The 26,082-nt window shown below is 46.4% G+C and overlaps 1 protein-coding gene across 6 annotated transcripts in view; it reads left to right on the forward strand.

Moving 5' to 3' along the window:
- The window catches only part of LOC115176611 (POU domain, class 2, transcription factor 2), a 38,597-nt gene extending 22,678 nt beyond the window's left edge, over positions 1–15,919 (forward strand). Inside the window, exons 2-16 of one of the 6 annotated variants that reach the window (XM_029736715.1) lie at positions 1,366–1,431; positions 1,731–1,765; positions 3,402–3,458; positions 3,800–3,919; positions 4,435–4,773; positions 7,588–7,687; positions 7,962–8,053; positions 8,234–8,377; positions 8,534–8,675; positions 10,647–10,795; positions 11,465–11,665; positions 11,957–12,162; positions 12,362–12,430; positions 12,790–12,872; positions 13,381–15,919. In XM_029736715.1, coding sequence (XP_029592575.1) covers positions 1,366–1,431; positions 1,731–1,765; positions 3,402–3,458; positions 3,800–3,919; positions 4,435–4,773; positions 7,588–7,687; positions 7,962–8,053; positions 8,234–8,377; positions 8,534–8,675; positions 10,647–10,795; positions 11,465–11,665; positions 11,957–12,162; positions 12,362–12,430; positions 12,790–12,872; positions 13,381–13,709 — 2,132 coding nt within the window. In that variant the 3' untranslated portion in view covers positions 13,710–15,919. The remainder of the gene's footprint in view (positions 1–1,365; positions 1,432–1,730; positions 1,766–3,401; positions 3,459–3,799; positions 3,920–4,434; positions 4,774–7,587; positions 7,688–7,961; positions 8,054–8,233; positions 8,378–8,533; positions 8,676–10,646; positions 10,796–11,464; positions 11,666–11,956; positions 12,163–12,361; positions 12,431–12,789; positions 12,873–13,380) is intronic. The other 5 variants (XM_029736716.1, XM_029736717.1, XM_029736718.1 and 2 more) reach the window with 5 other exon arrangements.
- Positions 15,920–26,082: the final 10,163 nt, after the last annotated feature.

Raw genomic sequence — 26,082 nt, forward strand, 5'->3', positions numbered from 1 at the left:
GGAGAGGAAGGAGGAAGTGTTGTGGTGTAGTATAGCGGGGTGGGGTGTGGTGTAATGATGACACTACAGTGAGTAACATCAGTATAGAGGTGTCTAGTAGGGTTCTGTTCCCACTCAAACCTCTGTAGCACCTATTGTTAGACCAAACAAACACCTCTGTACATATAGGAAAGAATGACCGGAGGCTGCACAGCAAAACATATCACCGCATATACAAAAGCCAATGCTGCGGTGTGACATCATATTTCAGCGCCTATTTCAGCGCTGAAACATCAACCAAAAGCATTTGCACTTTCTCTTTTTTCTATTGCTATGTGATTATCTGTATAATGCTTCAACTGAACCTGAACATGCTGACTCACATGTCATTAGTCATTAAACCTAATCATCTGCTCTCTCCGTCTCTCTCCTTTCTACCCCCCCGGTCTCCCTCTCTCGGTCTCTCTCTCCCTCCCTCTCTCATTCGGTCTCTGTCTCTCTTACTCTCTCTCTCTGTCTCTCTACCTCTGTATTTCTCTGTATCTCTTTTGCTCTCTCTGTCTCTCTGTCTCTCTCTCTCTCTCTCTCTCTCTCTCTCTCTGTCTCTCGCTCTCTCCCTCTCTCTCTCTCTCTCTCTCTCTGTCTCTCGCTCTCTCTCTGTCTCTGTCTCTCTCTCTCTCTCTCTCTCTCTCTCTCTCTCTGTCTCTGTCTCTCTCTATCTATGTCTCTCTCTCTCTGTCTCTTCCTCTCTCTCTGTCTCTCTAACTGTATTTCTCTGTATCTCTTTTGCTCTCTCTGTCTCCCTGTCTCTCTCTCCCTCCCCCTCTCTCTCTCTCTGTCTCTCTGCCTCTCTCTTGCTCTCTTCATCTCTCTGTCTCTCTCTCTCTCTCTGTCTCCCTGTCTTTCTGTCTCTATGTCTCTCTCTCTACATCTCTCTTTCTCTACATCTCTCTATCTCTCTCTCTCTGTCTCTCTATCTATGTCTCTCTCTCTCTCTCTCTGTCTCTATCTATGTCTCTCTCTCTCTCTCTCCATCTCTCTGTCTCTGTCTCTCTGTCTCTCTGTATCTATGTCTCTCTCTCTCTCTCTCTCTCTCTGTCTCTCTGTCTCTCTCTCTGTCTCTCTCGCTCTCTTCATCTCTCTCTCTGTCTCTCTGTCTCTCTGTCTCTATGTTTCTCTCTCTACATCTCTCTGTCTCTCTCTCTCTCTCTCTACATCTCTCTGTCTCTCTCTCTCTCTGTCTCTCTCTATCTATGTCTCTCTCTCTCTCTGTCTCTCTCTATCTATGTCTCTCTCTCTCTCTCTGTCTCTCTGTCCCTATCTATGTCTCTCTCTCTCTGTCTCTCACTGTCTCTGTCTCTCCCTGTCTCTGTCTCTTCCTCATAGAAATCAGGATGTCAAAGCCAGTTGAGGTTGAGAACACAGTGGCTGACTCTCCAATGGAGAGCACAGGTGTGTGTGTGTGTGTGTGTCTGTGTGTGTCTGTGTGTGTGTGTGTGTGTGTGTGTGTGTGTGTGTGTGTGTGTGTGTGTGTGTGTGTGTGTGTGTGTGTGTGTGTGTGTGTGTGTGTGTGTCTGTCTGTGTCTGTGTGTCTGTGTCTGTGTGTGTGTGTGTGTGTGTGTGTGTGTGTGTGTGTGTGTGTGTGTGTGTCTGTGTGTGTGTGTGTGTGTGTCTGTGTGTCTGTGTGTCTGTGTCTGTTTGTGGTGTGTGTGTATGATGAATTTCTAATTGTTTCCTATCCCCCCACACAGACTCAGAGAGGAATGGTCCTGACTCAAATCATCAGGTTTGTGTCCGCTTGGTGCTTCACCTACATTTCAGTACTGATATCACTGGTAATATACTGTGCATTCAGACCCCTTGACTTTTTCAACATTTTGTTACATTACATCCTTATTCTAAAATTGATTCAATAGTTTTTTCCCCTCATCAATCTACACACATAATGACAAAGCAAAAACTGTTTTTTAGAAACGCTTGCAAATATATAAAAAAGAAATAACTGAAATATCGGACCCTTCACTCAGTACTTTGTTGAAGCACCTTTGGCAGCGATTACGGCCTTGAGTCTTCTTGGGTATGACACTACAAGCTTGGCACACCTGTATTTGGGGAGTTTCTCCCATTCTTCTCTGCAGATCCTCTCAAGCTCTGTCAGGTTGGATGGGGAGCATCGCTGCACAGCTATTTTCAGGTCTCTCCAGAGATGTTCGATTGGGTTCAAGTCCGGGCTCTGGCTGGGCCACTCAAGAACATTTAGAAACTTGTCCTGAAGCCACTCATGCATTGTCTTGGCTGTGTGCTTAGGGTCGTTGTCCTGTTGGAAGTTGAACCTTCGCCCCAGTCTGAGGTCCTGAGCACTCTGGAGCAGGTTTTCATCAAGGATCTCTCTGTACTTTACTCTGTTCATCTTTCTCTCAATCCTGACTATTCTCCCAGTCCCTGCCGGTGAAAAACACCCCCACAGCATGATGCTGCCACCACTATGCTTCACCGTAGGGATGGTACCAGGTTTCCTCCAGACGTGACGCTTGGCATTCAGGCCAATGAGTTCAACCTTGGTTTCATCAGACCAGAGAATCTTGTCTCTCATGGCCTGAGAGTATTTAGGTGCCTTTTGGCAAACTCCAAGCGGGCTGTCATGTGCCTTTTACTGAGGAGTGGCTTCCATCTGGCCACTCTACCATGATGACCTGATTGGTGGAGTGCTGCAGAGATGGTTGTCCTTCTGGAAGGTTCTCCAATCACCACAGAGGAACTCTGTAGCTCTGTCAGAGTGACCATTGGGTTCTTGGTCACCTCCCTGACCAAGGTCCTTCTCCCCCGATTGCTCAGTTTGGCCGGGCAGCCAGCTCTAGGAAGAGTCTTGGTGGTTCCAAACTTCTTCCATTTAAGAATGATGGAGGCCACTGTGTTCTTGGGGACCTTCAATGCTGCATATTTTTTGGGGGTTATTGTGTGTAGATTGATGAGGGAAAAAGTAAATTGTATCCATTTTAGAATAAGGCTGTAACGTAACAAAATAGTGAAAAAGGTCAAGGGGTCTGAATACTTTCCGAATGCGCTGTACCTCTAGGAAACATACTAATCAGTTAGTCCTTTTCAATGGTGACAATCATGATCTGAATAACACACACATTAGGTCTGAAAAGTAAAGATGACTGACAACAAGTAGCCTAATACCAAGCCACAAGCATCAATACAGCAGTGCAGTGTGTTTCCCAAATCTGGTCCTGGGGACATTTTTGTTTTTACCCAAGAAAAATACACCTGATTCCACTTATCAAAGGCTGGATGATGAGCTGCTGAGTGGAATGTTGTGTGTTGGGGTCTCCAGGACAGGTGGGAAACACTGCAGCAGTCCAGTCTTTTTTATGATCATTTATGTTTATCTGTACTGATTGTTTTTGTCCATTTTACAGCTTCAGCAGATGAAAATCAGTCCCTTTCACCTTTCTCCAACCCTCAGCAGCAACAAGGTGTGTGTGTGTGTGTGTGTGTGTGTGTGTGTGTGTGTGTGTGTGTGTGTGTGTGTGTGTGTGTGTGTGTGTGTGTGTGTGTGTGTGTGTGTGTGTGTGTGTGTGTTTTGTGTGGCCACACTATAGAGTATTTTGCCACATTTGCATACAGATTGACAGGTATGGAAAACAGTCAGACTAGCCAGTTTGGACATGCCCATTCCAGGAAGAAGGGATGACTATCCCTCGTTTCTAAAGAAAAGGCAGGCACCTTCCTGTTTGGCATGCAGGTTACCACAGCAGACAGAGCAGAACAGTCAGCTTTGTTTAACTGTATCCCTCGTTCTCTCTCCTCCTCTCAGAATAAGATGGAAGAGTGTGGTGAGATGTCCCCGGGCCCTCCTCCCCACCACAGCCACGCCCCCTCACAGACGCCCCTCCCACACACACAGCTCATGCTGACTGGCTCCCAACTGGCAGGGGTAAGACAAGGAGGAAGAGGCTTAACAAACACACATTGATGCACACTCACAAAAACACAGACTCATGCTTATGGTCTGGCTTGAGTTCACTGCTTTATTCCTTCTTTCTTTCCTCTGCCTTTTCACTCTTCATCCCACCCTCCCTCCCTCCCTCTCTCCCTCCATTCATCTCTCTCGCTCTCCCTCCCTCTCTCTCTCTCCCTCTCTCTCTCCCTCTCTCCCTCCCTCCCTCTCTCTCCCTCCCTCTTTCCCTCTCTCCCTCCCTCTCTCTCCCTCCCTCTTTCCCTCTCTCCCTCCCTCTTTCCCTCCTCTCCCTCCCTCTTCCCTCTCTCCCTCCCTCCCTCCCTCCCTCCCTCCCTCCCTCCCTCCCTCCCTCCCTCCCTCCCTCCCTCCCTCTCCCTCCCTCCCTCCCTCCCTCCCTCCCTCTCTTCATCCTCCCTCCCCTTCTTTCTCTCTCTGTTCCTCTCTCGCTCTCTTTCTCTGTGTCTCTCTCTCGCTCGGTGTCTCTTTCTCAGTTGACGGCTCTCTTGCCGGCTCAGCAGCAGTTGTTACTGCAGCAGGCTCAGGCTCAGCTTCTAGCTGCAGCTGTGCAGCAGTCTGTTCAGCAGTCCAACGCAGCTCACGCAGCTCACGCAGCTCATGCAGCCCACGCAGCCGCCCAAGCCAATCAGCAAGCTCAGGCAGCCGCAGCAGCCAATCAACATGCCCAGCAGCAGCAGGCGGGACAGACAGGGCAGCAGGGCCAATCACAGCCCCAGGGACAGAGCACACAGGAACAGACAGGTCAACCTGTCCCTGTCCCGCCCACTCATCCCCAGCTCACCCTCTCTCAGCCAATTCAGCTCACCGCCCAGGTACCGACAACCAATCACAAGGCACATCCTGGCTGGGAAGAGGTGGGGAAGGGTCTTGATTCAGGAGACAGTCTGGGATCCTCCGTTTTTATTGATCTTTTATTTTATTGCTTGTGTTGCTCTGCTGTTCTTTCAGTCTTTTCTCTTGGCCTCTATATGAAGGGGTTGTTTTCATTTGTTCTCTGTACATCTGTGTTCTCTCCATCTCTGATCCCTCTGTTCTCTCCATCTGATCCCTCTGTTCTCTCCATCTCTGATCTCTGTTCTCTCCATCTCTGACCCCTCTGTTCTCTCCATCTCTAATCCCTCTGTTCTCTCCATCTCTGATCCCTCTGTTCTCTCCATCTCTGATCTCTGTTCTCTCCATCTCTGATCCCTCTGTTCTCTCCATCTCTAATCCCTCTGTTCTCTCCGTCTCTGATCTCTGTTCTCTCCATCTCTGACCCCTCTGTTCTCTCCATCTCTAATCCCTCTGTTCTCTCCATCTCTGATCCCTCTGTTCTCTCCATCTCTGATCTCTGTTCTCTCCATCTCTGATCCCTCTGTTCTCTCCATCTCTAATCCCTCTGTTCTCTCCATCTCTGATCCCTCTGTTCTCTCCATCTCTGATCCCTCTGTTCTCTCCATCTCTGATCCCTCGGTTCTCTCCATCTGATCCCTCTGTTCTCTCCATCTCTGATCCCTCTGTTCTCTCCATCTCTAATCCCTCTGTTCTCTCCATCTCTGACCCCTCTGTTCTCTCCATCTCTAATCCCTCTGTTCTCTCCATCTCTGATCTCTGTTCTCTCCATCTCTGATCCCTCTGTTCTCTCCATCTCTGACCCCTCTGTTCTCTCCATCTCTGATCCCTCTGTTCTCTCCATCTCTAATCCCTCTGTTCTCTCCATCTCTGATCTCTGTTCTCTCCATCTCTAATCCCTCTGTTCTCTCCATCTCTAATCCCTCTGTTCTCTCCATCTCTGATCCCTCGGTTCTCTCCATCTGATCCCTCTGTTCTCTCCATCTCTGATCCCTCTGTTCTCTCCATCTCTAATCCCTCTGTTCTCTCCATCTCTAATCCCTCTGTTCTCTCCATCTCTGACCCCTCTGTTCTCTCCATCTCTAATCCCTCTGTTCTCTCCATCTCTGATCCCTCTGTTCTCTCCATCTCTCACCCCTCTGTTCTCCCCATCTCTGACCCCTCTGTTCTCTCCATCTGATCCCTCTGTTCTCTCCATCTCTGATCCCTCGGTTCTCTCCATCTGATCCCTCTCTTCTCTCCATCTCTGATCCCTCTGTTCTCTCCATCTCTGATCCCTCTGTTCTCTCCATCTCTCACCCCTCTGTTCTCTCCATCTCTCACCCCTCTGTTCTCTCCATCTGATCCCTCTGTTCTCTCCATCTCTCACCCCTCTGTTCTCGCCATCTCTCACCCCTCTGTTCTCTCCATCTCTGATCTCTGTTCTCTCCATCTCTCACCCCTCTGTTCTCTCCATCTGATCCCTCTATCTCTCACCCCTCTGTTCTCTCCATCTCTGATCCCTCTGTTCTCTCCATCTCTGACCCCTCTGTTCTCTCCATCTCTGATCCCTCTGTTCTCTCCATCTCTGATCCCTCTGTTCTCTCCATCTCTGATCCCTCTGTTCTCTCCATCTCTCACCCCTCTGTTCTCTCCATCTCTGATCCCTCTGTTCTCTCCATCTCTGATCCCTCTGTTCTCTCCATCTCTAATCCCTCTGTTCTCTCCATCTCTAATCCCTCTGTTCTCTCCATCTCTGATCCCTCTGTTCTCTCCATCTCTGATCCCTCTGTTCTCTCCATCTCTGATCCCTCTGTTCTCTCCATCTCTAATCCCTCTGTTCTCTCCATCTGATCCCTCTGTTCTCTCCATCTCTGATCCCTCGGTTCTCTCCATCTGATCCCTCTGTTCTCTCCATCTCTGATCCCTCTGTTCTCTCCATCTCTGATCTCTGTTCTCTCCATCTCTGATCCCTCTGTTCTCTCCATCTCTGATCCCTCTGTTCTCTCCATCTCTAATCCCTCTGTTCTCTCCATCTGATCCCTCTGTTCTCTCCATCTCTGATCCCTCGGTTCTCTCCATCTGATCCCTCTGTTCTCTCCATCTCTGATCCCTCTGTTCTCTCCATCTCTGATCTCTGTTCTCTCCATCTCTGATCCCTCTGTTCTCTCCATCTCTGATCCCTCTGTTCTCTCCATCTCTGATCCCTCTGTTCTCTCCATCTCTGACCCCTCTGTTCTCTCCATCTCTGACCCCTCTGTTCTCTCCATCTCTGACCCCTCTGTTCTCTCCATCTGATCCCTCTGTTCTCTCCATCTCTGATCCCTCTGTTCTCTCCATCTCTCACCCCTCTGTTCTCTCCATCTCTGATCTCTGTTCTCTCCATCTGATCCCTCTGTTCTCTCCATCTCTGATCTCTGTTCTCTCCATCTGATCCCTCTGTTCTCTCCATCTCTCTCCCCTCTGTTCTCCCCATCTCTCTCCCCTCTGTTCTCTCCATCTCTGATCCCTCTGTTCTCTCCATCTCTGACCCCTCTGTTCTCTCCATCTGATCCCTCTGTTCTCTCCATCTCTGATCTCTGTTCTCCCCATCTCTCTCCCCTCTGTTCTCTCCATCTCTGATCCCTCTGTTCTCTCCATCTCTGACCCCTCTGTTCTCTCCATCTGATCCCTCTGTTCTCTCCATCTCTGATCTCTGTTCTCTTCATCTCTAATCCCTCTGTTCTCTCCATCTCTGATCCCTCTGTTCTCTCCATCTCTGATCCCTCTGTTCTCTCCATCTCTGATCTCTGTTCTGTCCTCCTGTCTCCCTGCAGGACATCCAGCAGTTGTTGCAGCTGCAGCAGTTGGTTCTGGTACCAGGACACCACCTGCAGTCTCCTCAGTTCCTCCTCCAACAGCACCAAGGGCAGCAAGGTGGGCTCCTCGCACTAGCCACTACCACTGGTTCTATTCTATTGGGACAGTGCCCTGAAGATGGGCTGTAGATGTTCCAACTATCAACAAACAGATTTCATTTATTTAGAAGTGCCAACTGTTAACAACCATTAACAGGTTCTTCAACTGTCTAATACTAGAATGCCTATTGGATTCTCTGATCGACCATGGAGTTTTGTGGAATATTACATGTGTTGTTTGTTCACATAACTGATCATAGGCCTACTGATTCCCTCACTTCTTCACTCCTCAGGACTGCTATCAACACCAAATCTGATTCAGCTACCTCAGCAAAACCAAGGGAGCCTCCTGTCCACTCCCACCAGGCTGGGGCTCCAAGCACAGGTAGGACAACAGAGGAAACACCCAGGCTTTGAGAGAGGCTACAGGCCCGGCTCTTTCCAACAAATATCTCTTTTCATCATGCTGTCATATCCAGTAAACGCCTCTCTTCTGCTATATAATTCTCGCTCTCTCTTGCTTTTACACTCTCTTTTTCCTCTTCCTCCCCCTTTCCCCCTGTAGAGAGACAAGGCTATGGAGGGCAGTGGGGTCATGACCTCTGTGTCCTCTGTGACCTCTCACCCCGAGGAGCCCAGTGACCTGGAGGAACTGGAGGTGTTCGCCCGCACCTTCAAACAGAGACGCATCAAACTGGGCTTTACACAGGTACGCCTTTCTGTGTGTCTGTCTGTGTGTGTGTGTGTGTGTGTGTGTGTGTGTGTGTGTGTGTGTGTGTGTGTGTGTGTGTGTGTGTGTGTGTGTGTGTGTGTGTGTGTGTGTGTGTGCTAACTCCCTGTTTTCCTCCCTCCCTCGCTCTCTCAGGGTGACGTGGGAATGGCCATGGGGAAGCTATATGGGAATGATTTCAGCCAGACCACCATCTCTCGCTTCGAGGCCCTCAACCTGAGCTTTAAGAACATGTGTAAACTCAAACCACTACTGGAGAAGTGGCTCAATGATGCAGGTGAGAGGGGAGGGTGGGGGATGAGGGAGAGGATGGGAAGGGAGGAGAGAGGAGGTGAGGAAATTGGTGATGGAGAAAGGTGTATGACACTTTGAATCAATCAATAAATCAGGTGATTAATTAACCATTAATTAACCAGTTGCATTAATCTGTAACTGTTTTTATTGGTAGTTTCTTTCACAGTTACAGTAAACAATGGTTGAAATACAGTACATTGCACATATGGTTTTATACATTCGATATACCATGGAAACATGCTTTTTGAATGAGGTAGGAATGTATACACCCATACAAAAATATAAAAGACTTAAGTAATACTTTCATAACAAAACATACATTAGAAATCTTTAATCTTTAATCCACACAAAATGAGAGGGAGGGGAGGTCGATTTCCACAGAAGTAAAATCAACCTTCTTGCCAACAAAGGCTACAAAGTCAGATGTGTGTTTTGGTAGTGTTATAGTATCAGGTATTACCCCAAATAATGATATCATGGCACTAGGAGCAAAAGGTACCTGTAATACTTTAGATATGGTATCAAAGATTGCAGACCACTAGTTATGTAGAGAAGAGCAGGACCAAAACATACGTATTAATGAAGCAGGAACTTGCTAGTTTACCTGTCGCAAACAGGGTGAACATCAGGATAGATGTTAGAAAGCCTGAGTTTAGTCCAGTGAGTGTGGTGGAGGATTTTGCATTGGATCAAACCATGTTTGGCACAAATAGAAGAGGAGTGGACACGGTGCAGAATACCTTCCCATGTGTCATCAGTCAACTCATCACCTACATCCTGTTCCCATAAAGTTTTAATAGCTGAGAATGAAGGATTGTGAAGAGAGGAAATTTGATCATAGCTATAAGAAATAATACATTTTACTGTTGGGGATGGTGGGATAAATGCATCAGTGGGAGGCTCACAGGAAGACTGGGGAATTGAGAGGTCATGTCACGGACAAAGCTGCGCACTTGTAGATATCTAAAGAAATGACTATTCGGAAGGTGGAATTTAGCTGAGAGTTGTTGGAAAGATGCAAACGTCCCGTCAATATACAAATCATTGAATCATTGAAGGTTCCATCTACAGGGATGGATGAAAACGTGATTTCTGAGGGGCCATTAATGAACAGGTTTGCAAACCAAAGTGACGTCTAAACTGGTTCCAGATCTTGAGAGTGGTTTTTACTCAAATGTTTTTGGTATACCTTAGTAGTAGAATGAATAGGGGAATGTGCCAAAGCAATCAGTGAAGATGGCATACATGAGGAAGATTCTATCTTCAACCATGCTGGAATGATATGTTGGGTATCTGTACGAATCCAGTTCTGAATTACACAGAAGTTGGCAGCCCAATAATAGAACTGTAAATTAGGTAGGGCCATGCCCCTCACACTTCCAGATGAAGTGGGAGATAATCCAATCTAGTTTGCGGAAAAAAAATTTGGGAATAAAAATAGGTATACATTGAAAGAGGTAGGAGAATTTAGGAAGGGTATTCATTTTAACTGAATTAATTCGACCAGCTAATGATAGGGGGAGTAGTGACCATCGTTCAAAATCTTTCTCCACCAGAGTAAGGAGGAGTAAAATTAGTCTTAAAAAGGTTGTCAAATTTGTCCATGACATGACATGAGAACTACTCTGAAAGAAAATGTGTGTAATGGGTAGTTACGAGCTGCTGCATTTAAATGGAAAAGCTTGCACTTATTCAGATTTTACTTGTAACCAGAGACTAGCCAAATGCATTAAGAACAGATAGGTAAGGATACATCGGGGTTTGAGATATAGAGAAGCAAGTCATCAGCATAAAGTGAAACCCTTCGTTTGATGTCGCCTCTGAACACTCTCGTTACATGTGGGTTGGATCTGATTGAATGTAACCTTGAGTTAATGAAGATATATCTGTAGAATGAGGATACCAGTTTGTGTGATTTTAAATCATCAAACTAATCAATCTCTCTGTTTGACAGAGACCATGTCCACAGACAGTACTATGCCCAGCCCCAGCTCTCTGTCCTCTTCCTCGATGGGCTTCGAGGGCCTGCCGGGCCGACGCAGGAAGAAGAGAACCAGCATCGAGACTAACGTCCGCGTGGCCCTGGAGAGAGCCTTCATCACGGTGAGAGACATGACAAATTGTCGTGGAAATTCTACACAGGGACACTGGAAGTCAATCTTAAATTAATCATTGGTTATTATAAATGCGCTGAAGAGGTTCCAACCAACTCAATGCACCAAGTACACATGTCAATCAGGAGCTCCACCCGGGGCAGTCCCGTTAGTTCTCTTATATACAGACAGGTTATATTTGCATATTTTAGCTTATTCATCATTCATAATTCATTCATCATTAACGTTTGCTTCCTTCTTGTGACCGACCAATACTGGGTCATGCATGTGACAGACCAATACCTCACGAGGCTTCTTCTCTCTAAGCTGAGACCTTGAAACTCAGATATCCCTTTCTCAAAACAAGGTTCTGGGTGTACTGCCAAATTTCAGCTACTGATAGTGAGGATTTGTTCAATCAGTCACTTGCATGAACACAGAAATTGGTTATTAGAAAAGCACAAACATAAAAATGTCCATCACAATATCACTGACATAAGGCCTTCATAACACTGTCATACAGGAGACATAAATCTTAAGCTGACATAACATCTACATGGCTTGTTCTGTAGTTTCTGCTCTCAGAAGAACACTATATCACCGTGATATCAGTGAGGTGATATAAGGCTAAGTGTGTATTAGTACTAATGTGTCCATCTCTGTTTCTCCCGTGTGTCAGCAGAACCAGAAGCCTACCTCAGAGGAGATCCTGTGTATCGCGGACCAGCTCAGCATGGAGAAGGAGGTGATCCGCGTGTGGTTCTGCAACCGCCGCCAGAAAGAGAAGCGTATCAACCCCAACAGTGCCACCCCTCCCTTGCCCAGCCAGCCCCCCCAAGCCCCACCGACGCACAAACCCCCCTGCTACAGCCCACACATGGTATGGCCTGACCCGCATGATCCCCCTCTCCCAACCTTAGCCATCACAATTCTCCCCCATATATGAATGGTGTGTCCCGCATGTCATAGTGGATGTTCTTCTGCACCCCCTGTTCCAGTGTGCAGATGGTACTACCCAACCTGCATTGCTTTAGTGCTTTGCTATTACACATTAATAATCCTATCCCATTTATCCCTTTTTCTATTGGATAAAGCTAAGTATAGATACTCTTTTGAATATACACTCTCCCCCTCTTTTTCTCTTTGTCTTTCTCACCTGTCTCTCTATCAGATGTCCAGTCAGCTGTCCAGTCAGCTGTCCCAGGCAGTGACCAGCCTCAGCACCACATTGACCACCATGTCATCGTTCTCCCCTCTGATCCCCAGTGGTCCCACCCACTCATCTCTCAGCTCCGCCTCCTCTCCAGTGACTCCTCCTCCTCGCAGCACAGCCAGCCCAGCCCCTCCCAGCCACAGCACACTGAGTCTCAACACAGGGTGAGTATGCACCTGCATACAATGTGTACACTTTGGCCACTGTGCTTCACCATTGGTTCAGTATTCAGTTCACCTGCAGTTTGCAGCAAATGTTAATCACACCCACACATGATTGACACACACTGATCCGTGACACTGCTACTTCTGTGCAGCAGTACTTTCTAACCTGTGTGTGTGATTGTGTGTTTTGTGTCCACAGCTTATGGCGTATGGGTAAAAAGAATGGTGACGTGTCTAACTACATCACCGATTTTGCTGCAAACTTGAGGTGAAGACAACAGAGACACACGTACCTATACTGTACACCCACCCACACCCACCCACACACACACACACACACACTCTCTCTCTCTCTTACAGGAATATGATCGTCCGCACACAAACACAAGGTCCACAAACAAGCATTTGGATTCGTAGCTCATAAAAACAAGATATGAATCAAGATGGTGTGTGTGTATCTGACCTGTGGGTTTCTCCTGCAGTGTGTCTGTGTTCAGGTCCCTGAGTCTGTCCTCTGTCTGTTCTGCTGCTCAACCTGCTTCTCTCTCTCCGTTTCTCCTCTGTATGTAAATGGATTTCCTCCTGTGTGTGTGTGTGTGTGTGTGTGTGTGTGTGTGTGTGACACAGGAACACTGTGATGGGAGTAAACACAGGGAACCAGGCTCTGAACCAAGCTCTCCTCAGCAACAACCCTCTGGCTACTATACAAGGTGTGTTAGAGGGAGAGAGAGGTGTAGGGAAGGAGGGAAAAGAGAGGAAGAGGGAAATAAAAGGAGGAAGAGAGAGAGACAGGGGAGAGAAAGTGGGAGAGGCAGGGACAGTAATTTGAGGTACAAAGTGATAATAAAGGTAAGTAATGTTAATGAATGCTAGACAGAAAGAATGACAGAGATGATGAGAGGGACAGTTAGAGCTGATGAGATGAATGAGAGATCATCTGATGGAAGAAACTGGAGAACTGGTGAGCAGGGCTATGACAGGCATGTCCCATCACTCCAACATGTTCATCCCCGTGTGTGTGTGTGTGTGTGTGTGTGTGTGTGTGTGTGTGTGTGTGTGTGTGTGTGTGTGTGTGTGTGTCTTTAGTCTGTCTTTCATTCTTTTTCTCTCATTCATCCACTTCTTCATTTCATCTCGATAGTAAAGTCTATAGTAAATGTAGTTATTTCACAGTAGGTATATTGAGGTTAACTCTCATCTCTCTCCCTCCCTTCTCAGCCCTAGCAGCCAGTGGTGGCCAGCTGCCCCTTTCCAGTCTTGAGGGGGGCAGTAAGGTGCTGCTGGGTGGTGCAGGGGGGCAAGGAGGGGGTCTCCAGTCCTCCTTCTTCCTCAACCACCCAGCTTTCCTCCACATGGGCCAAAATCCTGGTGCTGGATTGATCAGCACTGCCGTAGCCAAAGCATCCCAGCCCTCCCCTTTCCCCTCCACCAGTAGCATAAGTCCCACCCCCTGCTCCCCCTCCCCTTGCTCCAGCCCCGCCTCTTCCTGCGACTTCGATGAATTGGCACACAGCCCATCCTCATTGGGAGGGGCTAAGATTGAGTGACACAGCCAAGAGCCAATCAGAGAGGAGGAGGAGAAAGGAGGAAACGACAACCTCGCCTTTCAACCAAAGCTATCTCTTTTATCACTCTCTCTCTCTTTCTCCCCGTCTTTCAATGCCAAAAATACACAGAATGAAAGAGAGGAGAGGGGGGGAGTCAGAAGTGAAAAGGGGGAGAAGGGGGGAAAGAGGAAGATTGAAACCAAAAATCTTTATCTATCCAAAGTGATGGAGGAGGCATCGTGGGACTGTTTAGTCAGTACTGAGTGATATCGCACCTCTCCTTTCTGTCTCTCTTTCTTTCCCGGGAAAATAAACCAATGACAAATAACAGGAGTAGAGATATGCGTCGAATCGTGTGAACCAAAAATTACAAAAATAAACATTACTGTGTGTTTTTGGGGAATGGTGGCAAGGACAGATAAAAGAAGTGGATGATTTTCTTTGAAAAGCTGCAGGTCTGAAAGAGGAGGAGATGGGCGGAGGATTTTAAACCAAAAATGTACCTGAGGAGGAGAAGAGGAACAAACAACGACAAAAAACAACAACCATACCAAAATCCCAGAAACCAAAAATACGGAAGGAAAAGCTTTATCCAAACGACTTGTACATACTGATCCTATCCAGGACCAGCACTCTGCCACACACACACACACACACACGATATCCACAGCCGATCACATTCATCCATCCATCTGATCAGTCATCCACCCATCATGTCTGTCATAGTCTGTCACTCACTTTCACTGCAATTATGTTGTTTCTGTGGGATATTTTAGATTGTTATAAATGGTTGATACTGAACGAGCCGAGCTTACAGGTGTGTAGTTTGTGTTTTCCTACCACCGCTTCTTTAAGTATTGTATCCTATCTCCCCCTTGCTTTCCAATAGTTGGAGTCTGTCATCGTCATCAATATCATCATCTTGTGCCATTTACTTGATGTTGTCAGAGATAATAATAAGAGACAAGAGGGAACAAGAGATCAGGCTTAGTGTAGCAGTTTCCAGCCTTGATAAAAACCTCTCTCCGTAATTACTCACAACAAAATGACTCACTTGATGAAATAATATTAGACTTAGACTCAATGTAGTCCTTGTGAATGGCCAATCCACCACGATGGCAGTATGAAATTGAGCATGATTGGAGATTTAAACTAGTAACATTGAGGCAAGAAAGAGGTAAATTAATAAAAATGTTAGTTTAGTCATGGACAGGTCTGTCTTACCTTGTCAATCAGCCATCTGTCTCGACGCGCAGTAGAGAAACAGAGATCAAAACCTGCTTAATGTTTAATATACGTTGTTTTTATTGTTCATCATCCCTCCAACCATCCCATTTTCACTGTCATTTTCCACCCAAATCTGCCATTATTACACGTTTAAACCAAAGCATTTGTTACTCTTCAGAGGAGTCAGCCATGACATTAACACTCACATACTGTAGGGTTGGGGACACAGCCTACCCCTCCCGCTGAACCCCCCTAGTTGACCCCTTCCATCTCCTTATGCCCGAGAGGGTCACTTCAAAAGGACAGAACCCTCACCCAACATAAAAGGGGTGCATACGGGGAGGGGATCGGATGGTGCGATGGGATCAAACATACAGAAAGAGGGGATGTCAAGTTTTTGTAAGAGGATACCAAAAATACAAACCAAAAACATCAGAAACAAACCAAAAAGAAACACAACCAAATATGTATGGGGGGGGGGGGGGGCGACAAGTGTAGGTTTTTACAGACTGGAGCTGACACCTCTGTCTGTCATCCAACTAACTGGGCTTCAGTGGCCCTCTCTAAACTGTGTAGCACAGCTGGACAGATGTATGGATAGATTGATGGATAGATAGGACCGATTTCCTCTCTCTCCCCTGTCTTTCTTTCACTCCAAACTCAGCTCTTCTTCTCTGGTCCTGGATGGAGAAATCTCTAATGACCTCATTGAACTGAATCTTCTAAGTCAGTTTTTTACATTTTTCCTGTTTGTTGGTTTATTTTGTATTTTATTTGTTTGCTGTGTCTCTTGATGCTGTTTATGTGCTGTTCTTTAGTGCTTACTCATTTGGGATAATAACGTATTCACTTATTACAACAGCTCCTTATTTTTTCCTAGTTGTTCTAGAGATTTTATCAGGTGGTTGGAAAAATACTGTGAAAATTTTGCTTCCAGATTTTTATTAGATAAAAAAAAAAACTGACTGTCTTCACAGAAAAAAGACACAGAAAAAGTCCAAAACAAGAGTTGAAAAGCTAAACGTGCAAACCAAACCAAATACCAAACCAAACCAAAAAGGCAGGAAGAAACTAGAGATGGTCCAACTGCCGTCCCTGCCGTTGCATTAGGGCTCATACTTATGATTGTGTCAATTTATCTGAAGTGTGTGCGTATGTGTGTTGTGTGAGGGTGTGATATTGTGTATGTGTGTGTGTGATGTGTGTACACACGTTATAGCAAGAATTCAGTGGAGTTTACAAAGATGTCCTCTCTTGCACATTTACACACAAACACACTCGTACTTTACACACATACGCACTTTTACACACACACACACACACACACACACACACTTACTGTATACACACACACACACACACACACACACATACACACTCACACATACACACTTCGGCAAAAATTTACAGTAGAGTTTAAAATGCATCCAAAGAGTATTTGGTTTGACACACAGAAATACAGTTGTCAAATGAGAATCCTTAATGAATGAATCTATTTTAGATGTGGGGGTTCTAACCACGAGGTGAAACCTTTCCTCAACATTAACTCTTAGACGGAATGTATCTGTTAGTGCTTCTATAGATTTTGTAGAAAAAAAGATCTATGTCCTAATGCTTACTTATTGCTAATGTATTGAAAAACATACAAAAATATCTTAAAAAACATTGATGATAATGACTTGATTTTAGACCAAAAATGTTACTCTCTCTTGATATATATATTCGGTTTATTTTTCTTTGTCGAATCATTTAGGACTTTTGATTGATTGTACTATTTATTCATCTTAAGTTTGATTGATTTAAGCTTATATTGATTTCTTCTAACTATTTATTAGTTTATTTATTTATTCTAAAGTCTTTTTACAGGGGATATATTTTGGAGTATATATTTAGAATATATATTACGTGGCGGTGACCAAAAATCCTGCTGAAGTACCTTCTCACTTCTTCAAACCAGATACATGCAACCACAGGTCTCACGGGGCCTAGGAGAACATGGTCAGTTTGACCACAGACTCACTGCGACTACTCTTAAAGCTCTTAAAGGGGTGGGGGTGAGCTCACTGAGACTCTTTTAAAACGGATGGGGTGAGCTTACAGGGGGCAGCACTGTGTCTACCTAGGCCACTTCTGTACGACCACCTAACAGCGTTTTGTCAGGCATTGCAGGGCAGGGAAAGGTCATGGGAATAGGAACGTCATTGATGTAAATTTGAGCAATTCAATGTTTTCAGGTTTTGAATGCTGTCTATCCTAAATATGGGGTTAATTGTCCTAAGGATAATGATATTACTAGTGATGTCCTTATTGTATGATTGATGAGTAATGACTGGTGAGATGAGAGGGACAGAGCATCTGGGTGTTTCTGGCTTCATGTGCGGTCTTGTGATGTTGTGTTTAGTTGAAGTGGGGATAGGGAGCCTCAGTAGGGTTCTCTACAGCCTTACTACAGTCCAGGATTGTTACTGGAGACCCCCACCCAGGTGGGATCAAACCAGTCATGAGTGAAACTTTTAAAACATTGCATTAATAAATCTCAAAGCTTTAGAACTGGAGTTTTTCCCATTACGATGTATACCATATGCTTTGGACCGATCAGGTTAGAGGGATTTATATCCCGGATGTACGCTTAGTCAGCGCTGCCTATCAGATAGTATATTGTATGTTTGAATATAGCCCAACACTTCTGGAAGAGAGCTCCGCTGACAGGGATGGTCAGGCAGGCAGATTGTTCTTAAAGATACAGTGCTGTTCCCTCACAACCTCTCCTCTCCTCATGAGAAATACACTGAAAGCTTTAAACAGCTACCAAACCAAAAAACTAGTTAGAAGATGCATTGACTGGGGCAAAGGAACGTGACAGAGGGACTTGTTTTCTTTTCTTTCTGTTTTTACTTTTCTTGATGTTGGTAGGTTTTGTTTTCCACATCTACTGTAGGATGTTAAAGAGAGATATACCTCATATACTCTGATGATAAACCAAATAGATGAAAGCTTTTTTTTTTTAAAGCGGGGTTTGTGTGGGGATCAGGGTGTGGGGTGGGGCTGTGTGTACGTGTGAGTGTGACCATGGATGGCCAGAGCGAGGCTTGGGTCCGGCAGAGTTCAAAGGTAAATAATTGGGTCAAAGGTCACATTTCCTGTGCCCCATCCAAATCAGGAGACATTTTGGGTAGCAAGTTGTATGCCAGCCCTCTCGCTGTGGTTCCCAGTCCACTCCCCCACACACCTCCCTCTCCATCTGGTCTGAAGAACAACCCCCCGCTCTGTACAGCCCTCTCTCCATCCCCCTCTCCCCTACTGCTCCCTCCCTGCTGAAATGAAACACTCTCCAAGTATAAGTTTTCCATAGGCACAGATCTAGGATCAGCTTACCTTCCTCCAAATCCTAATCTTAACCATTGAGGGCACATAACACTGGCCTTAGGTCAGTGTCTATGGAGCAACTTTGTCCTACTCCTAAACACAAAGCTTTATTACAGGGGCTAGCCTCTGGGTACCCAGCGTCTTTAGGTGATTGGCTGGATGTTGTGTTGTTTAGGTTATTGACTGGATGTTGTGTCCGTCAGAGATGTGTGTGGCAGCGAGCGCAGAGGGGTAGGTGACTGGGGAAGGGCTGAGACTGTGGTTGCTAGGTGACGCATGCATACACTCCCCCAAGGTGGAAGTCTCTCTTTCTCCCTTGCTCTTTTCTTCTATAATGAGGTGTAAATCAGTTTAGGTCCTCTACGTCCTGGTAGGATGCTTCTGTGGATCTCAGGGTCTTAGGGATCACATGTAAAGTGTAGGTCCTTTCAGTAGGGATACCCCCCAAGAGAATGATACCAAAGTTTATGCCCTACTGTTGGATACGGCACCATGCACTCACTCCCCAAAACCCTGCTGTTTACCAGTGTCTGCACTGTTGGAGCTAGGAACATAAGCATTTCGCTACACCTGCGATAACATCTGCAAAATATGTGTACGCGACCAATAAAATGTGATTTGTCCATTCAGAGACTACACCTCTCCTATAGACTGAGTAGTCACCTGGCCATAGGCACAGGCACAGATCTAGGATCTGCTAACCTTTCCCTAATCATAACTATTAGTGTAGGCAGAACACAAAACTGACCTTAGATCAGCACCTAAAGGCAACAAATCCTACTCCCTCTACTATAGCCTGGGTCAACATTATCACAGCAGAGTTTAGTCTGGAAGAACATCTCTCCAGACTTTTTTGGCATTAACCATTTTGTACATTTGCACAGTCTGAACATCACAACATTGATTCAGTTCATGGATTAATTCCTTGTAGTCTCAGCGAAGCACCTCAGCAGCCGTGTCAAACGAGAAACAAAGGGAACTGTGAAATGTTTACTGATAGTGTAGATGTCAATGCAGGAGAAAGCAAAGGGGGACAAAAAGACAATAGCAAAGAAAACAAAAAAAGAGGATGACTGATATTCCTTGAACCTACTCACTTCCACACTCCCCCTCTTTCATCCTTTCTTCTGTCTTCATTCTCTCTCTTGTACAATACAGCTTCAGTCCAAAGTTCCTTAAGCAAGACAGCAAAGTCCGATCGTACAGAATAAAACCAAAGAGTTCGACATTCCTCCTCTCTTTCACAGACAGCCACTGCATCCCTCTTTCTTTCTCTCCTTTTTGTCTATTCATATATTTTCTGCTTTAAACCCCTGTCACCTAGTAATCCAGTTTCTGACCTCAGCTATCCTAAGGGAAATATCAAAGATGATAATAATAATGATGATTAAGATAATGATGATAAAAATGTATATTTTTAATTATTTGTCATTTGAAAATTACATTAAACTTCTCGTAAATATGATGATGAAGACGATGATGATAATGAAGACGATAATGACGTTTCTCTTGGTATCTCTTTAGTTGTTCTGATCTTTTTTGAGTTTTGTCCTTTTCGCTCGTGCTGCCAGAGTAATTCTGATGATCCCATGATCCTCTCTGAGTTTGTTGACCCTGTCCTTTTAGTTCTGTCTGTCGCTTACCACTGTCTGTCTATCTGTCTGTATTCCTGTCTGTCTGTATTCCATGTCGCTCTCTGTGTTCGTTGGGCAGAGGGAAGAGCTACATGTTACAATCGAAAATATGATGTTTGTGGGAGAATTCCGTACGAGTCGTTAAGGAGAGTTTTTCCAGGGAATTCCAGACTTCTTTGGAAGGGATTGTATCTGATGGTGGTTTGGGGGAGGGGTTAATAAATGGAGGAAGGAGGGAAAACGGTCATAACTGCTATAACTCTTCTGTGGAAATAAGTCCCCAAGGTGTGTGTGTGTGTGCTTGTGCGTACCTCAAAATGTATCTAATCTGTTAGATAAGCAACAGGTTTGTTAACTTTGGCTTGATTGGGGATTTACTGTTAGTCAACATGTAGTTAATTTCCCCCTGTCCGACCTTCACCCGTTGTTGTCTGTTTTAGTGTGTGTGTGTGTGTGTGTGTGTGTGTGTGTTCATCCTGCCTCCCATCATTTGTTCTACCATCCTGTGAGCAGTCCTCTTTTCTCTCCCTTCTCTCTGTCTCTCCCTCCCTTCTTCTTGTGGTAGCAACTTAGCCTTTTACTGTGTTTATCTTTAAAACAAAAACAAAAAACAAGAAAAATATCTCTGCTTGTTCATAGTACAGTATTGTTCATTTAAAGTCATTTTTGTAACTGAAAGTGTTTCATTCATCCAAATAAAAACAGGAGACCAAAACTGTACAGATGATCCTGGCCTCTGGTGTGTTTAAAACAGTACAGTACACTCTAATATCTCTAGATCATTTTCTCATCTCTATTATAGCTCTTGTTTTAGAATGTTTGTCTGGCATTGTTTTGTTCTAGCACTGTGATAACCCTGAAGGTCTTAAAGGAAATTCAGCTCAACATGCTCTAGCAGTAGGCCACCACTAGGTGTCAGCTCAACATGTTCTAGCAGTAGGCCACCACTAGGTGTCAGCTCAACATGCTCTAGCAGTAGGGCCACCACTAGGTGTCAGCTCAACATGTTCTAGCAGTAGGCCACCACTAGGTGTCAGCTCAACATGCTCTAGCAGTAGGGCCACCACTAGGTATCAGCTCAACATGCTCTAGCAGTAGACCACCACTAGGTGTCAGCTCAACATGCTCTAGCAGTAGGCCACCACTAGGTGTCAGCTCAACATGCTCCAGCAGTAGGCCACCACTAGGTATCAGCTCAACATGCTCTAGCAGTAGGCCACCACTAGGTGTCAGCTCAACATGCTCTAGCAGTAGACCACCACTAGGTGTCAGCTCAACATGCTCCAGCAGTAGACCACCACTAGGTGTCAGCTCAACATGCTCTAGCAGTAGACCACCACTAGGTGTCAGCTCAACATGCTCCAGCAGTAGGTCACCACTAGGTATCAGCTCAACATGCTCTAGCAGTAGGCCACCACTAGGTGTCAGCTCAACATGCTCTAGCAGTAGACCACCACTAGGTGTCAGCTCAACATGCTCTAGCAGTAGACCACCACTAGGTGTCAGCTCAACATGCTCCAGCAGTAGACCACCACTAGGTATCAGCTCAACATGCTCTAGCAGTAGGCCACCATTAGGTGTCAGCTCAACATCCTCTAGCAGTAGGGCCACCACTAGGTGTCAGCTCAACATGCTCTAGCAGTAGACCACCACTAGGTGTCAGCTCAACATGCTCCAGCAGTAGGCCACTACTAGGTGTCAGCTCAACATGTTCTAGCAGTAGACCACCACTAGGTGTCAGCTCAACATGCTCCAGCAGTAGACCACCACTAAGTGTCAACTCAACATGCTCTAGCAGTAGACCACCACTAGGTGTCAGCTCAACATGCTCTAGCAGTAGGCCACCACTAGGTGTCAGCTCAACATGCTCTAGCAGTAGGCCACCACTAAGTGTCAGCTCAACATGCTCTAGCAGTAGACCACCACTAAGTGTCAGCTCAACATGCTCTAGCAGTAGACCACCACTAGGTATAAGCTCAACATGTTCTAGCAGTAGGCCACCACTAGGTGTCAGCTCAACATGCTCTAGCAGTAGGGCCACCACTAGGTGTCAGCTCAACATGCTCCAGCAGTAGGCCACCACTAGGTGTCAGCTCAACATGCTCTAGCAGTAGGCCACCACTAGGTATCAGCTCAACATGCTCTAGCAGTAGGCCACCACTAGGTGTCAGCTCAACATGCTCTAGCAGTAGACCACCACTAGGTGTCAGCTCAACATGTTCTAGCAGTAAGCCACCATTAGGTGTCAGCTCAACATGCTCCAGCAGTAGGCCACCACTAGGTGTCAGCTCAACATGCTCCAGCAGTAGGCCACCACTAGGTGTCAGCTCAACATGCTCTAGCAGTAGGGCCACCACTAGGTGTCAGCTCAACATGCTCTAGCAGTAGGCCACCACTAGGTGTCAGCTCAACATGCTCTAGCAGTAGGGCACCACTAGGTATCAGCTCAACATGCTCCAGCAGTAGGCCACCACTAGGTGTCAGCTCAACATGCTCTAGCAGTAGACCACCACTAGGTGTCAGCTCAACATGCTCCACCAGTAGGGCCACCATTAGGTGTCAGCACAACATGCTCTAGCAGTAGACCACCACTAGGTGTCAGCTCAACATGCTCCAGCAGTAGGGCCACCACTAGGTGTCAGCTCAACATGTTCTAGCAGTAGGCCACCACTAGGTGTCAGCTCAACATGCTCCAGCAGTAGGCCACCACTAGGTGTCAGCTCAACATGCTCCAGCAGTAGGCCACCACTAGGTGTCAGCTCAACATGCTCTAGCAGTAGGGCCACCACAAGGTGTCAGCTCAACATGCTCTAGCAGTAGGCCACCACTAGGTGTCAGCTCAACATGCTCCAGCAGTAGGCCACCACTAGGTGTCAGCTCAACATGCTCTAGCAGTAGACCACCACTAGGTGTCAGCTCAACATGCTCCAGCAGTAGGCCACCACTAGGTATCAGCTCAACATGCTCCAGCAGTAGGGCCACCACTAGGTGTCAGCTCAACATGCTCTAGCAGTAGGCCACCACTAGGTGTCAGCTCAACATGCTCCAGCAGTAGACCACCACTAGGTATCAGCTCAACATGCTCCACCAGTAGAGCCACCACTAGGTGTCAGCTCAACATGCTCTAGCAGTAGGGCCACCACTATGTGGAGGCCTGGACCTGATTATCAGTGACAGACCAACAACTGATGATACCCAGCAGATGAGCAGTAGTCACGCAGCAGACCTGGACAGAGAGGAGAGGAGTCTGACTCTCTCTCTTTCTGTCCTCTACTGAGTCATAGGACATCTGTTGATTGACAAACATCACTGACTGTGTTTGGCCCTTTCTCCGTCTGTCGCTCTCTGTACGTCTGTGCGTGTGCATGCTGAGTGTGTTTGCCAGTGCGTGTGTTGTGCGTGGCATATGCGTGCGTGCTGAAAGTGTGTGTGTGTGTGTGTGTCGTGTCTATGTGCAACAGTAGGAGGTGGAGGACTCTGTGTGGTAACAGTGTGTGAGTGTGACAGCAGCTTTCTGACGCCCACCGCACAATGACTCACTGATCATGTTGTGTACATAGGATCATATTACTATGGTGACAATCTGGGCCCATATTGACCGATGGAGTCTGCCAGGGTGTCAATCAGTGCATCCAATTTAAAGGTCTTCAGGTCCCTTACCACCTCCATGATGCCCTGTTTAGGATGGTAAGGATCCAATGTGTAGCAAAGGTAACCCAAGTTTGAATATAATATCGTGACTCTCCCTCTCAGTCCTTGAAAGGATAGATTGGTTGTAGCAACTGTCAGTCATCTCTCTGAATGCTCTCCTCCACTCACGCTGAGTCTCAGTCAGCACCCTCCTGCTGCTCCCACCCCCTCACCGTACATGCAGCAGTTCGCGCGTGACTAGGGTGGGCACAGAGAGGGCCTGGAAGCACGTTGCCGCTCTCATCCACACAGTGGGCACAAGACTGGAGGCACACACGTGCAGACACACGCAAACAGAACCACACACACACACAGAACCACACACACACACACAGAGAGAACCATACACAAACACAACCATACACACACAGAACCACACAGGGAGTGGGTACAACAGGGAACCCGTCCACCCAGACATTACACATCACTCACAACAGCCAGAGTACAGAGAAATCTACTCCAGAACAGTAAGTAGCTCTGTTGAAACCAAGGCTGTACCCCTCAACACTGATAGACATACCAACAGAACACACTCCAGGACTGCAGAACAGCACCCACCCTGGAGGGGGAGACCTACTGCTTCCAACAGTAGGGCATAAACTGTGTTTACAATAAGCACATTTAGCACAATTCTAAACACAGTATGCTATACAGTGTCAACTTAATATGTTCGTTTTGTTAGCATTTACTGTACACCATAACTCTCCACAATACAACATCTACAAAGGGAATAAATCCATTTAACATAATGTGTTACATCAGCACCCACCACAAATGAACCCATTGTACAGAACTTCAACTTTTAAAAAAGCACACACAACAAACTCACACGCGAGAGGAATCCACAACCCACCCCTGCAGCTATGACACATTACTACACCACCCACAGCCATGCCCGGGTGAGGGAGGGCAGCACACACCAGACTCACCAGTGGAACACAGCAGTTCCATGTTCCAGTGAGAGCAGTCCGCCCCGAGACTGACACTGCTACTGGCCTGTCACACTATGACACATAGCTGAACCACCCACAGACCTGCTGTCTACATGCCAATGATGCCACACAGCACAACCAGAAGGATCAGGGTCCCAACCACAGCCTCCTAGTCTTAGACCATTCTATCTGAACACACTCCGACTGGCTCTGAGAGCATGAGATGAACAGGGCATGAGTTTCATTTGGTAGTGGGGTGAGGGGGTGATGAAAGGGGTGTAATCCGGTAGGAGGGGGTGAGTGGCCCTTCGGCCCTGCTCTGATGATGTGATGGGGATGGGAGAAGGGGCGAGGTGCGAGCACTGATTGGATCTGACTCAGACCTCTCTCATACTCACTCACTCACTCACTCACTCACTCACTCACTCACTCACATAGCCAGCTCATCTGAAAGGGGTACAGTTGCCTGATCTAATTCTAGCTCTGCTATGACATGTGTAGAAGCGATAGGGTGAGGGGGAATACATGAAGAAAGGGGGGTAAGAGGGGGTAAAAAGGAGAGAGGTGAGCGAGGGGGAGGGAGGTAGAGGATGATACAATATTGGAGAGGGGAGAGGTAGTTTTGAGAGAGGAAGGGTGAGAACAATTTGGTCAGTGAGGGGTTAGAGGGGGAGAGAAGGAATGAGAGGGGTAGTAGGAGGGTGAGAGAAGGGAAGCTCACAGCTGTGCCAATAGGAAGAGTTGGTTCCTCTGTGAGATACAGGAGACACTGTCAACACACACGCTGTGCTCAATATAGCAACTGTCACAGTGCCAGGCATACCTCTCTCTCTCCCTCTCTCTCCTTTTATACCCTCTCTGCCTCGCTCACATTCTCTCGCTCTCTGTCTCTGCCTACACCCAGTGCGACCTTAAAACCCCCAAATGAACTTCCTACTTTCTATCTCTCCTTTTTTGCTACTCCTGTCAGTGTCATGTCTTGATTTTATTATTTATTTTATTTCACCTTTATTTAACCAGGTAGGACAGTTGAGAACAAGTTCTCATTTACAACAGCGACCTGGCCAAGATAAAGAAAAGCAGTGCGACAAAAACAACAACACAGAGTTACACATAAACAAACGTACAGTCAATAACACAATAGAACAAATCTATGTTCAGTGTGTGCAAATGTAGAAGATTAGGGAGGTAAGGCAATAAATAGGCCATAGAGGCGAAATAATTACAATTTAGCATTAACACTGTAGTGATAGATATGCAGATGATGATGTGCAAGTAGAGATACTGGGGTGCAAAAGAGCAAGAGGATAAACAACAATATGGGGATGAGGTAGTTGGGTGTGCTATTTACAGATGGGCTGTGTACAGGTACAGTGATCGGTAAGCTGCTCTGACAGCTGATGCTTAAAGTTAGAGAGGGAGATATAAGACTCCAGCTTCAGTGATTTTTGCAATTCGTTCCAGTCATTGGTAGCAGAGAACTGGAAGGAAAGGCGGCCAAAGGAAGTGTTGGCTTTGGGGATG

Source organism: Salmo trutta, chromosome 37 (assembly GCF_901001165.1).
Source record: "Salmo trutta chromosome 37, fSalTru1.1, whole genome shotgun sequence".
Lineage (NCBI taxonomy): Eukaryota > Metazoa > Chordata > Actinopteri > Salmoniformes > Salmonidae > Salmo > Salmo trutta.